General features: G+C 48.4%; 1 protein-coding gene across 1 annotated transcript in view; it reads left to right on the top strand.

Annotated features, from left to right (window-relative positions):
- The window catches only part of ANKH (ANKH inorganic pyrophosphate transport regulator), a 142,328-nt gene extending 129,848 nt beyond the window's left edge, over positions 1 to 12,480 (top strand). The window contains exons 9-12 of the mRNA XM_082652475.1: positions 7,185 to 7,314; positions 9,085 to 9,208; positions 9,847 to 9,946; positions 10,399 to 12,480. Of these exons, the coding sequence (XP_082508601.1) occupies positions 7,185 to 7,314; positions 9,085 to 9,208; positions 9,847 to 9,946; positions 10,399 to 10,512 (468 nt within the window). The 3' untranslated portion in view covers positions 10,513 to 12,480. The remainder of the gene's footprint in view (positions 1 to 7,184; positions 7,315 to 9,084; positions 9,209 to 9,846; positions 9,947 to 10,398) is intronic.
- Positions 12,481 to 12,806: the final 326 nt, after the last annotated feature.

The raw sequence follows: 12,806 nt of genomic DNA, 5'->3' as shown, positions 1-12,806 counted from the left end.
TGTACACTCTAATCCTATTTGGGAATCTCAGTACATGGTAAAACTGTGTCGGAACTTAGCTGACTACTGCATGGATTTAGAAGTGAAGGGTTAAATACTGCCCCCAATATAGAACAACTACATACAGCCGAAGCCTGCTACCAGATTGCTTCTAAGGGAGCTGTTAGATGACTCATTGATTTGCCCAACCAAACCCTCATTAGAAATGTGACCGTGACACATATGCTGACCAGAAACTTCATGTTAAGCTTGTGAATAAAAGGGCTGCAGCCCTTTGGTTAGTTTCTACACAGGCTAACGTGATTTTTTTTTTTTAAAAAAAGAAGCCAATGATCATGGAGACAGAAGGTTTGTCTGGAGTGGTCTGCACTCTACTCGAGATGAATGTATCTTGAAATACAAATAGGTATCTCGAGACAGCAGAAGCAAGAAGAACTACAATCCTGCAGACTGTGGAACGAAAACAACATTCACAGAAAGACAAAATGAAAAGGCAGAGGACTGTGTACCAGATGAAGGAACAAGATGAAACCTTAGAAAAATAAGTGAAGTGGAGATAGGCAATCTTCCAGAAAAAGAATTCAGAATATTGATAGTGAAGACGATCCAGGACCTCAGAAAAAGAATGGAGGCAAAGATCAAGAAGATGCAAGAAATGTTTACCAAAGACCTAGAAGAATTAAAGAACAAACAGAGATGAACAATACAATAACTGAAATGAAGACTACGCTAGAAGGAATCAATAGCAGAATAAGTGAGGCAGAAGAACAGATAAGTGACCTGGAAGACAGAATGGTGGAATTCACTGCTGTGGAACAGAATAAAGAAAAAAGAATGAAAAGAAACGAAGACAGCATAAGAGACCTCTGGGGCAACATGAAATGCACCAACATTCGCATTATAGGGGTCCCAGAAGAAGAGAGAGAGAAAGGACCAGAGAAAATATTTGAAGAGATTATAGTCGAAAACTTCCCTAACATGGGAAAGGAAGTAGCTACCCAAGTCCAGGAAGCACAGAGAGTCCCAGGCAGGATAAACCCAAGGAGAAACATGCCGGGACACATAGTAATCAAATTGACAAAAGTTAAAGACAAAGAAAATTTATTAAAAGCAACAAGGGAAAAACGACAAATAACATACAAGGGAACTTCCATAAGGTTAACAGCTGATTTCTCAGCAGAAACTCTACAAGCCAGAAGGGAGTGGCATGATATACTTAAAGTGATGAAAGGGAACAACCTACAACCAAGATTACTCTACCTGTCAAGTGTCTCATTCAGATTTGACGGAGAAATCAAAAGCTTTACAGACAGGCAGAAGCTAAGAGAATTCAGCTCCAACAAACCAGCTCTACAGCAAATGCTAAAGGAACTTCTCTAAGTGGGAAACACAAGAGAAGAAACGGACCTACAAAAACAAACCCAAAACAATTAAGAAAATGGTCCTAGGAACATGCATATCGATAATTACCTTAAACGTGAATTTATTGGGCTTCCCTGGTGGCACAGTGGTTGAGAGTCCGCCTGCCGATGCAAGGGACACGGGTTCGTGCCCCGGTCCGGGAGGATCCCACATGCTGCGGAGCGGCTGGGCCCGTGAGCCATGGCTGCTGGGCCTGCATGTCCGGAGCCTGTGCTCCACAACGGGAGAGGCCACAACAGTGAGAGGCCCGCGTACCGCAAAAACAAAAACAAAAACAAAAAACGTGAATTTATTAAATGCTCCAACCAAAAGACACAGGCTTGCTGAATGGATACAAAAACAAGACCCATATATATGCTGTCTACAAGAGACCCACTACAAACCTAGGGACACACATAGACTGAAAGGGAGGGGATGGAAAAAGATATTCCATGCAAATGGAAATCAAAAGAAAGCTGGAGTAGCAATACTCATATCAGGTAAAATAGACTTTAAAATAAAGAATGTTACAAGGAAGGCCACTACATAATGATCAAGGGATCAATTCAAGAAGAAGATATAACAGTTATAAATATATATGCACCCAACATAGGAGCACCTCAATACATAAGGCAAATGCTAACAGCTATAAAAGAGGAAATCGACAGTAACACAATAATAGTGGGGGACTTTAACACCTCACTTACACCAATGGACAGATCATCCAAAATGAAAATAAATAAGGAAACAGAAGCTTTAAATGACACAATAGACCAGATAGATTTAATTGATATTTATAGGACATTCCATCTGAAAACAGCAGATTACACTTTCTTCTCAAGTCCACACGGAACATTCTCCAGGATAGATCACATCTTGGGTCACAAATCAAGCCTTGGTAAATTTAAGAAAATTGAAATCATATCAAGCATCTTTTCCGACCACAACACTATGAGATTAGAAATAAATTACAAGGAAAAAAATGTAAAAAACACAAACATATGGAGGCTAAACAATACGTTACTAAATAACCAAGAGATCACTGAAGAAATCAAAGAGGAAATCAAAAAATGCCTGCAGACAAATGACAACGAAAACACGACGATCCAAAACCTATGGGATGCAGCAAAAGCAGTTCTAAGGGAAGTTTATAGCAATACAAGCCTACCTCAAGAAACAAGAAACATCTCAAATAAACAACCTAAACTTACACCTAAAGGAACTAGAGAAAGAAGAGCAAACAAAAATTCATCTAGACTAGATAGGTGAATAATGCACTGGGTAAATAAGAATAGATGGAGAAATGTTATTAATAAATGTATTAAATAACGTGATACTCTCATTTACCTAAACTTTCAAAAACAACGTAAATAGTTCAAGTAGATTCTGTTTTCATCAGTAGCTAGGGTAGGGGTTCAAATGGGGAGACCCCTAGAGGGATGCATGAGAATCTGAGATTGGAGAAACCACGCTTGTCTCTCCCAACCTGGAAACTGTGATCTGCTGCAGGTGTAAGACCCATACCTCTATCCCCACAAAGATACACAGGGGAGCTCAGGTATTCTCCAGCTGCATTGGGGCAGATAAATGTTGTGAATGAATCAACGTGCATTCATCATCATGTACATTTGTAATTTGTCTGTGATGGTAGGTGGCAGTGATCCTGTCCTGAAAATTACTCTGGAATCATGCCCACAACACTGACATGCTAATCACGTGTTTGGGGGCTTAACCAGAGAGGCAGGGGTCCTGTTTGGGCCACTTGCTAGCTGTGTGGTCTTGAGCAGGTGAAGAAGACTTTATGTGCCTGGTCTCTTCATCTGTAAAGTGGGTAGTAATAGTACAGCTCTCATAGGAAAGTAAAGATGAAATGATTTAGTATGTACAAAGCATTTCTTCCGGTTCCCGGCCCATAAGAAGTGCTACATAGTGTTTGCTATTTTAATATCCCCGTCATTGTTGTCATAGACATAGATGCCGAATCTTCCCAAGAAATGGATTAAAATGATGCAAGCAAACAAGTCACTGATTCTTAAAAAAAAGAAAGAAAGGAAAAGAAAAACAAATAAGTATCTCAAAATTCAAAGTAAAAATTTCATGATCAGTGCCTGGACCTCAGAAAAAGAGTCACAGTCTGTCAAATAAAAGAGGAGTGGGTCATGGGTCTTCTTTTTTTTTTTTTTTTTTAACCTTTTGGTTTTAGAATTATTTTAGATTTACAGAAGCATTGTGAAGATAGCACGGACCCTTCACCCCACACTCCATCTTACCCCTCTGTGGTACATTTGTCACAAATAAGGAACCAACCCCAGTACGTTATTGTGAACTAAACTCCACAGTTCATTCAGATTTCATGAGCGTTTTCCTCGTGTCCTTTCTCTGTTCTAGGATCCCATCCGTGCTGCCACGTTACCGTTAGTCATCTTGTCTCCTTAGCCTCCTCTGGTCTGTGAGAGTTTCTCAGACTCTGCTTGTCTTTGTGGCCTTGTCAGTTTCGAGGAATACTGGTGAGGCACTATGTAGAATGTCACTCAATTTGGGTTTGTCTGGGGTTTTTCTCATGGTTAGACTGGGCATATGGGCTTTCGGGAGGAAAACCACATAGTTAAAGGGCCGTTCTCATCACATCTCCTCAAGAGAACATGCTCTCAACATGACATCACTGATGATGTTACCTTGATCACCTGGCCCATTATGTTTGCCAGGTTTCTCCACCGTGAAGGTTGTTTTCCCCTTTTCCATCTTGTCCTTCTTTGGAAGGAAGTTACTGTGATCAGCCCACACTCCAGGAGTGGGGAGCTATGCCTCCACCTCCCTAAGGGGGGAGTATTCTATTCCTATCTGTTTATATATATCAGTATAGACTCATGGGTATTTGCTCTGTGCTGTGGCTCATAATTCAATACTACATCATTTTTTGTTGCTCAGATTCCTCCAGCTTTGCCAGCGGGAGCTCTCTCTTCTGGACTCCCGTGTCCTTCGATGTATCGTTCCAAGCTGACGGTCTTGTATAGTTCCCACCCTAGTCCTAGAGTGAGCCATTTCTCCAAGGACCGCTGGTTCCTTTTATTGGAGAATAAATAGAAGCACCAAGATCGGGGCACGGAGTGGGTGGTTGTGCTTCGCTGGCTGCTTCCTCATGAGATAATGTTGACAGCAAGCTCAGCGGCAGAAAACCCAAGCCTGCAGCTACTCCCAGGAACAAGTCATGTTCACTGTCAGTAGCTCATGAGGTTTGCGTTCTGGTGTGGAAAAGTCAATGTCATTAGGCTCTGCAAATATTTGAGGAAAACGGCATGTCCCGGTCAACTAGGAGGGCATGTTCTAAGTCAAGACTACTCCGGGTGAACTCCTCAGAAAGACACTTTTCCTGAAATAGTCTCTGTTAGGTTAGCTTCTAGAGCGTCTTGTTTTCTGAAACAGACTGGTTAAATCTCATCTGATGATGATGCTAGGGGTCAGTATGTTTCTTGGAAAAATTTGATCTGCATGTAGGGATTGCATCTTTTAACCAACACCAATCCTACTTCTGAGTTGCATGTATTTCTTTCTGGGCGATGCTGGAAATAAGTCCCTTTTTTTTAAAGAATGTGCTGGAAGGTAAGGAGCATTTTCATAGTGGAAGTATAGCAAAGGCAAAGGGTCGAATTCAGAGACTTCAGGGAGAAGAAGAAAGGAAGTGTCGATCCATGTGGCATCTCTTCCCTTTAAACCTGTGATTGCTGAAGCCCCGGACTAGACTGAGAGCATTCAGTGACACCGGTCTAGAAAGACCCAATCTAGGCTGTAGGTGCGTGGGGCTGAAAACCTGAGAAGAAGCACCTCGGTGGCATGTGGCCTTGATAGGAGCCTGTAGGGTGTCTTTGGCACAGACAGATACCAGATGGAGAACAGAGGGGCTTAGTGGTGTCAAGTTAAATCATACTGTCGACTTTTAGAAATGACATATCAAGCCTCCCTCCTGGGAAGCTCTATTAGAGATCCACTGAGCCTTACTGTTTTGCTTTCAAGGGACCAGAACTGTAGTCACCCGCCCTGGTTACTCGATATTTATGTCAGTGTCTCCGGTAATTTGGGTGCACTTGCTATCTTGCGTCCTCAGGTTGGACACCTCCAAAGGTTACTGACCTTCTCCTCCAGGGCAGTGGAGAGCCTCCAGGTGACCATTATCTGTGCAGAGAAGCCAGAGGGAGGACTGACCTTTGCCACCGGTGCCTGCTCGCACCTTCCTCTCGGACATGCAATTACACGCTCCCTTTTCCTTGGTTTGTGGTCATTTAAAAGGCACTTCAGGGCGATTTCGCAAGGCACAGAGAGATTGCAACAGGAGGCATTATCTCACATTCAGATAATCACTGGCTACAAAATAAGGAAAGCCTGCCGATGGTTTTCCTGGAAGCTTAAGTTGTTTATTTTTTTTTTTAGCAGAACGCAGCCTAGAGAGCTCCCTCCAGCCAGAGAGGAAACCCAGGATAGCTTATCCTCCATTAGTCCTGATGCACAATCAAGTCCAGAGTTGGGGCAATGCTCACTTATCTTAATTCTTTACAGCTTTACTGCTGTGGAAAATATTTGAAGGGAGGGATGATCAATCTACTTGTCAAGAAAATGAACCGTGTCCCAGTGCTGTGCTCAGTGTCGTTGTGAACGTATCATGAAATTGCCACTATTCCTGGGCCGTAGGCGTGAGTGACAGCTCACCATTTCAGGCTGGCAGCTTTGCAGTGAGAAAAGATGGCAGGGCTACTTGTCCAGGACACTAGGTAATACAGCCTCCGAGCTCCGAGTTGCTAGATCTTAGGAAGTATTTTTCCCTTCATGTCAGAGATGGGGTGTAAGTACTTGCATCAGGCAGTAGGGTTAAATGATGGTACATCTGTCATCTTCGAAAATCAAGTGGGATACTCTTCCCAGATGCTGAAAATACAAGATAGAATAAAAGTTCCATTGCATTTATAAAAGTGAAACATATTTATAACAGACCCTCCAAGGTATTTTTTTAACATATTTCAACATGACATAGTAAACAGGACCAGCCTAATTCCATGAAACTTAATTTACCCCAAACCTAAAGGTCGTTATAGTCTAAAACTTCAGTGTTCTGTTTTTACACGAATGCAATTCATTTTATAATGCATTCACTTTCATTTTAGAGAAGAATCACTTACATCTTAAGAAAGGGAGAGAAGTGTTTTATGCAACTGGCATTTTTCTGACATTCTCTTCCAAAGTTATAGCGTTACATTTTTAAATTCAGCTTTTCAATCGGTTATACACACACAAAGCTTAAAAAGTCAGGCCTCTAAGAACTGGTCCCCGCAATAGCTTTCTCCCAACCTGCCCTCGCCTTTTCTCCTACTCCCAGATCCGGTTCAATGCAATTCTGCCTGCGTCCAAATGCTTTCAGGTCACTTTTTATTGTTTGGTTAAAATTAATGTAAAAATTACATGAATAGACATGCTCACCCTGAACTAACTGAGCTGTCCAGCAGCCTAGATAAGCCTTCCACACTGGCCCGGCTACCCGCTCAGATGCCTGCCTGTCACATGGGCCTCGCTGCCAGGCTCCCTTTGGGGCAGGTGTGGCGAATGGGCCAGGGCCTTTGTTGTCAGGTGAGAACAGAGCAAGGTGGAGGCAGCTCGAGGACCCATGTGCCAGTCCCCCGATCGGGCAGGTTCACCCTCTCTCCTAGCTCCTCGGGGATCACGTGACACCTGCCTTCCCATCTCACTTACGTACACCTTTTTCTAACAACCTCGCTTCCCGCCTTTCTTCCCCCCAGCTCTGTTTTGTGATGTTCTGGACTCCCAACGTTTCCGAGAAAATTTTGATAGACATCATCGGCGTGGACTTCGCCTTCGCAGAACTCTGCGTCGTTCCCTTGCGAATCTTCTCCTTCTTCCCGGTTCCAGGTAAACAGAGAATGAAAGAAAAATTCCTATTTCCCCTCATGCCTGATTCAGTCTTCTTTGTTGGCAAACGTTTGCAGTCCTGTCCCCCCCCCAAAAAAAATTTTTTTTTAAGTTTTCAAATTTCACAGTAGATTAAAAAGATGCGAAGACATTATCCAGTCAGTTGAAAGTTTGAGAAACCAGTCGAACAGGTGTCATTTGTTTCTTAAAGGACAGTGGTTGCAAACTCAGTCAAAAGAGCCCAAAGGGAGAGCATGAGAAGTTCCAGGGGCAGCAGAACAGTTCTGTGTCTTCACTGCGGTGATGGCTACACAAATCTGTGCCTGCCTTGAGGCTCAAAGGACTGCTGGAGAAAAGAAGAATCCAGTCAGAGCCGAGGCCAGAAATGGGCCGTGGAGCTGGTCGAAGCCGGGGCCGATGGCACACCTGCCACCCTGCGCCTGTTCCCAAGTCAGGCCACGAGCTGCCCCTGCTCTGAGATGCCAGGCATCCCTGGAGACTGTTGGGGTGCCCTCTGGTCCTTGGGGGTGGGGTGGGGGTCACCGGGGGAGCCAAGCTTTGGCGCCACCTGGAAGAGGCTGCACTTGGTGGAGATCAAGGCACGTGTCGTTGACTCCCCAGCCTGGACTTGAGCGGGCGCTGGAGGTCCCAGAGCTAGGACTGGGGTGGGACTCGCCTTTCGTCTTTCCTCACCTGTCAGACCCCGGGGCGTGCAGACAGCCGGCCCCACCTGTCTTCGCCACCTGCTGGGTTTGGGCCAATCAGGTTAGCATCCCGCCCGTGCGGCCTCACCCTCTCCCTTGGCCAGACACAAGTGAGTGTCTGTGTCTCAAAAATTCAATGCTTCCACCTGGGGCGGGCAGAGCCCGGCGTCAGACCAGGAAGACTGCAGATTCTTCCTCCAGAGGTACCCTGGACATGAGCTTTCACCCCAGGAATTGAGCACTTCCTCCCCCTCGATAGGCCTATGCCTGCTGCCGCCCACACGGGATGAAGGGCTAAGCCTCCCTCTTCCCCAAACCCCACCCAGTTTCAGATCAAACCTAAATGTCGCCCAGGGTGTCTGTGCCCCAAACCAGCCTGTCAATACTTGACGCACTGTCCTTGGAGCCCCTCCTTGGAGCTGGGGCTGGTGCCCTGCCTGCCCTCCGGAAGCTCACAAGTCAGGGTGGGGAGACAGGGTACCGGGGAGACAGGGTACCGGGAACATGTTGTGAGGCCTTTATGAAAACGAGGGAGCCAGCTGAGGACCAGTGGTCAGGATGCTGGGGAGGAAACAGGGAAGGGATGCCCGTCCCTCTTCCTCACCCATGCCTCCCGCCTCTGCTCCTCCCCCAGCCTGCGGGCTGGGAAACCCAGCTTCTGGTCCAGCTCCTCTCCTCCCAGAGTCAACCTGGATCACCATCAAGTTGCCGCTTCTCTCTGAGTTTTCTAGACCAGTGTGATCAGAGCTTGAGGCTAGGCGGGGGCGGGGGGGGGGAGGGACCGGCAGCAGCCCTATGCCCCAGGGATGGAGGTCACGGCGGCGAAAGGGGCTGCCTACAGCCCACTCTCTGGACACTAAGGCTGTGAAGCGAGGGAGCCGAGGTGGGCACGGGGCTCCCCCAGGCCCAGAGGCGGGGGTTCTGCAGCCCCGGCGGGAAGACGAGGTGACCAGCGCAGGGCAATGGCAGCGAGGGACCCTGGATGCGCTGCGGGGTCTCTGGGGGTTGGAAGCAGCAGGACGGGAGAAGCGGGGCGTTGCTGACGAGTCCTCGGCTCTCCCCTCAGTCACCGTGAGGGCCCATCTCACCGGGTGGCTGATGACCCTGAAGAAGACGTTCGTCCTGGCCCCCAGCTCGGTGCTGCGGATCATCGTGCTCATCACCAGCCTCGTGGTCCTGCCCTACCTGGGGTACGTGGTCGGGGGTCCTGCTGGTCCTGCTGCCGCTTACGCGCTCTGTCCAGAAGGTGACATCTGCTCTTGCCTGGGAAATCCCCAAGCACGTCTAGAGTCAGAAATGCCGGGGGATGCCTTGGTTCGCTGCCCAGGCCCAGGCGGGAGGCTGTCGAGATCCATTCTAGAAAAGTACTTTCGGGGTCAGGCCCGTCCACAAACCGCATTGAGCGTCTATCACGGCGTGGCAGGCACAGGAAGGGGAAAAACACAAGGGAGCAAGGGCGTCGCCCTGGTCCTCAGGGGCTCCCGGTCCCTTGGGGAAGGGGCATGGTCCGTCCCACGGCTTGGGAAACCTCACCGTGCAGAGAGGACGGGCGGGATGCTGGGGGCTCACCAGCGGGAGCCGTGCGCCTCCCCCAGGAGATGCTGAGCTGAGACCTGACGCAGGAGTGAGAGCTGCCGGGCCGGAGTTCCAGGCCCCTCCCCCTGCAGGTGGCCCGTTTACTAGCTGCAGCCCTAACCAGCAGATCTCGGACGCGATCGTCAGGTCCCCCTGTTGGCTACACCTCTCCTGGGTTTTGGCTGGGTTTTGACTCTCTTTGTGCCTCAGCGGGGCTTTAACAGACAAATGGCCTTTGTGTGCTCATCCCCAGGGTACACGGAGCCACCCTGGGCGTGGGCTCCCTCCTCGCGGGGTTTGTGGGAGAATCCACCATGGTCGCCATAGCAGCATGCTACGTCTATCGGAAACAGGTGAGAGATGGAGACAGAACCGCGCACCTGCCTGGCACTCCCCAGGTGTAGGAGACAGAGTCTGCACAGTCTGCGTACGGCCATGGAGGGGAGGGGAGGGGAGGGCACAGCCCCCCGCTGGCAGGGGCTGCAGGGAAGTGGCGTCCTCGGGCAAAGGCAGGTCTCCATCAGCTGATGGGCGGGTCGGGAGGTGGGAGACAGGATCCGCCCACCCCTCACCCGCACCCCGAATGCTTAACGCAAGAGCCAGGCACACAGTCCACTCCCGAGTAACCCCCCTGTAAGCAACATGCTGGCCTAAGATGCAGCCTCGGCGAGGTCGCCCCAGCCATAAACGAGATCCCAGTCCGCGGCGAGGGGTCCCCGGAGAGCCCGTGGCCTCCCCCTGCTCTTGGCTCTGCTGCGCTGCGTCCCTGCCCCAGCCCCGCGCTGATGAGTCTGCTTTGGTCTAGAAAAAGAAGATGGAAAACGAGTCGGCCGCCGACGGGGAGGACTCGGCGATGACGGACGTACCTCCAGCAGAGGAGGGCACGGACGCCGTGGAGATGCAGGAGGGGCGCGAATGAGGCGCGGGCGCCCGGGCGCTGCAGGGACGGCCGAGATGACACTTCAGCGTCATCCGGTCTCCCGTCGTGTTTTGTTCCGCTTTCGTCTTTGGTTTTCGCTTGGGTAATGAAAGAGGCCTTGATCTTACGGTTTCACGGCCACTCTGGCATACTGGGTATGCCCACGCTGATGTGAGGACCTGCAGAACGGTCTCGCCGTTGCTTTGTGGAAACAAACCAAACGACTGACTTCATGCCCCCGCTCCGTGAGAACCCCGAAGACATAGCTGCCTCGTAGCCCACGTTGCCTCCCCACCCCCTCGGACAGTCTCCCCTTGGAACCAAAGGACCGCGGCTGTGCCGTCCATCGCCCCTCAGACACCACCGCCCGGCGGGCCACAGACTGACCCTGTCCCCTTGCATCGCTCTTGAGAACCAATAGGTGACAGCTCGGCTTTCTTTGGTCGGCTTCCCAGTAACGTGACTGTCAAGAGATGTGGCTCAGAGGCACCGCACCGTGGATGCGACGTGTGAACGCGCTGGACAGGTGGACAGCCGGAAATAATCTCCCGTGGGAAGGTGTGAGGTTCCTTGGGGGCAGAAACTGACACATGCAAACGATAGCACTTCACCTCGCCTCTTCCTAGGTTTGAGTGCGCGCTCACTTTCAGGCCCTGTCCTGTACGTACGTGGGCTGCCTTGTTAAAGTTGTCCCGAAGCACATCTCCGGGTTGCCGCGTCCTTGGGCATGACTTTCCCTGAAGGCTTGTTTTTCCACTCACCTTTCCTGAAGATGGCACTAGAGCAAGGGAAACGGACGGAGCATTCTAACTTTACGTTTTAGTTTTTAAAGTGAACTGAAGCTTTAAGTCATAATCTAGCATTCTAATGCCAGGTTGCTGTATCATCACTTTGAAAGTAGAGTTATGACCTGGTCCTAACCGTGCGGCACAGGTAATTCCGAGTGTACTTCTGTACTCCCCTCTCACACCACACGAGAAAGCAAGACATTTTATAAACGACAGCAAAGTCACTATGTGATATTCCCTGAAATGACACATTTGAAATCCATTCAGTGCAGTATATTTTTCTAAGTTTTGGAAAGCGGGTTTTTTCTTTAAAAAAAATATGGACACAGTTCACTAAATTCTTGATTTAGTCAAAATTCCTAGACTGAAAGAACCTAAACACAAAAATATTTTAAAGATATAAATATATACTGTATATGTTATGTAATTTATTTTAGGCTATGATACATTTCCTATTTTCGCATTTTCAATAAAATGTCTCTAATACAATACGGTGACAGCTCGTGTGCTCAACATACCTGCAGTTGAAACGTACTGTATCGATGAACAGTGTGTCTTGTTTGCAGCAATTTTACAGTCTGTCATTTGTACATAAATGTAAGGGTCAGCAAATGACAAGAGAACTATTTTTCATTATGAGCAACAGGGGTATAAATGGGTCAGCTGATGTAGACAATAGTGGGAATGGAAATATATGCTAGAAGGGCAAAAAAGAAAGAAGTCGTCAAGCCTTTTGCGTTTATTGCTTTCAGTGCCGTGTAATCATATTGTTCCTCATAGAAAAAAGAATGTAAAGGCTCGGAGTCAGCCATGAATATCACAGGGTTCGTTCACATGTCTGGACACCCAGTGACCCCTGGGGGACAAATCCTCATGTGCTTCCTCTGAGCGGGTTTTCCGCTGAGAATTAAGATGCATCGCTTTGGGGTGGTTTCAGGGGCAGATCTGAGAAGATGGGGGAAAAAATCTAATTGTATCGGCTTTTTTAAAGTACATGACTAGAAAATTAAACAGCAGTATTTTTTAACATGTGTGACTAGTATTTCATGCTTGTGGGGTTGGAGCTTAAAGAGTAAATTGAAAAAGCAAATTCTTTCCCTCCGAATCGGGGAAGACCAGCTAGGCTCTTCATTATGCGATTAGAACACAGCATTACAACCTCAGAGACACCTTCGGTGATAAGAGTCACGGGCCAGGGTGTTTTGTTAAGAGTTTCAGAAAACACAGGAAACAAGCCCCGACCCAGGCCACCGTGACGGGGCTGCCGATTGTACAGGGTGCACATGTCCAAAACCTTTCTCCTCCAGCCATATGCCCTCTCCTCCCAGGTTCCTTCATTCGCTTGGGCTGCTAAAGTCACTTCACAGCTTGGGCTGACAAGCACACACCTTAACCTCCAGAGCAAACCCCACTGCTGGCAGGTTCTTCTGCAGCTGTTCTAACCAACACAGACAGGAGAGGAAGAGGAATGGGTCTCCTTCCCACTTTTCAGCGTGAGGGGGGGCA

Source organism: Grampus griseus (assembly GCF_964374135.1).
Source record: "Grampus griseus genome assembly, chromosome: 3".
NCBI classification, from domain to species: Eukaryota; Metazoa; Chordata; class Mammalia; order Artiodactyla; family Delphinidae; genus Grampus; species Grampus griseus.
Note: the sequence above shows the minus strand (reverse complement) of the source record. Positions and strands in the feature narration are given on the sequence as shown.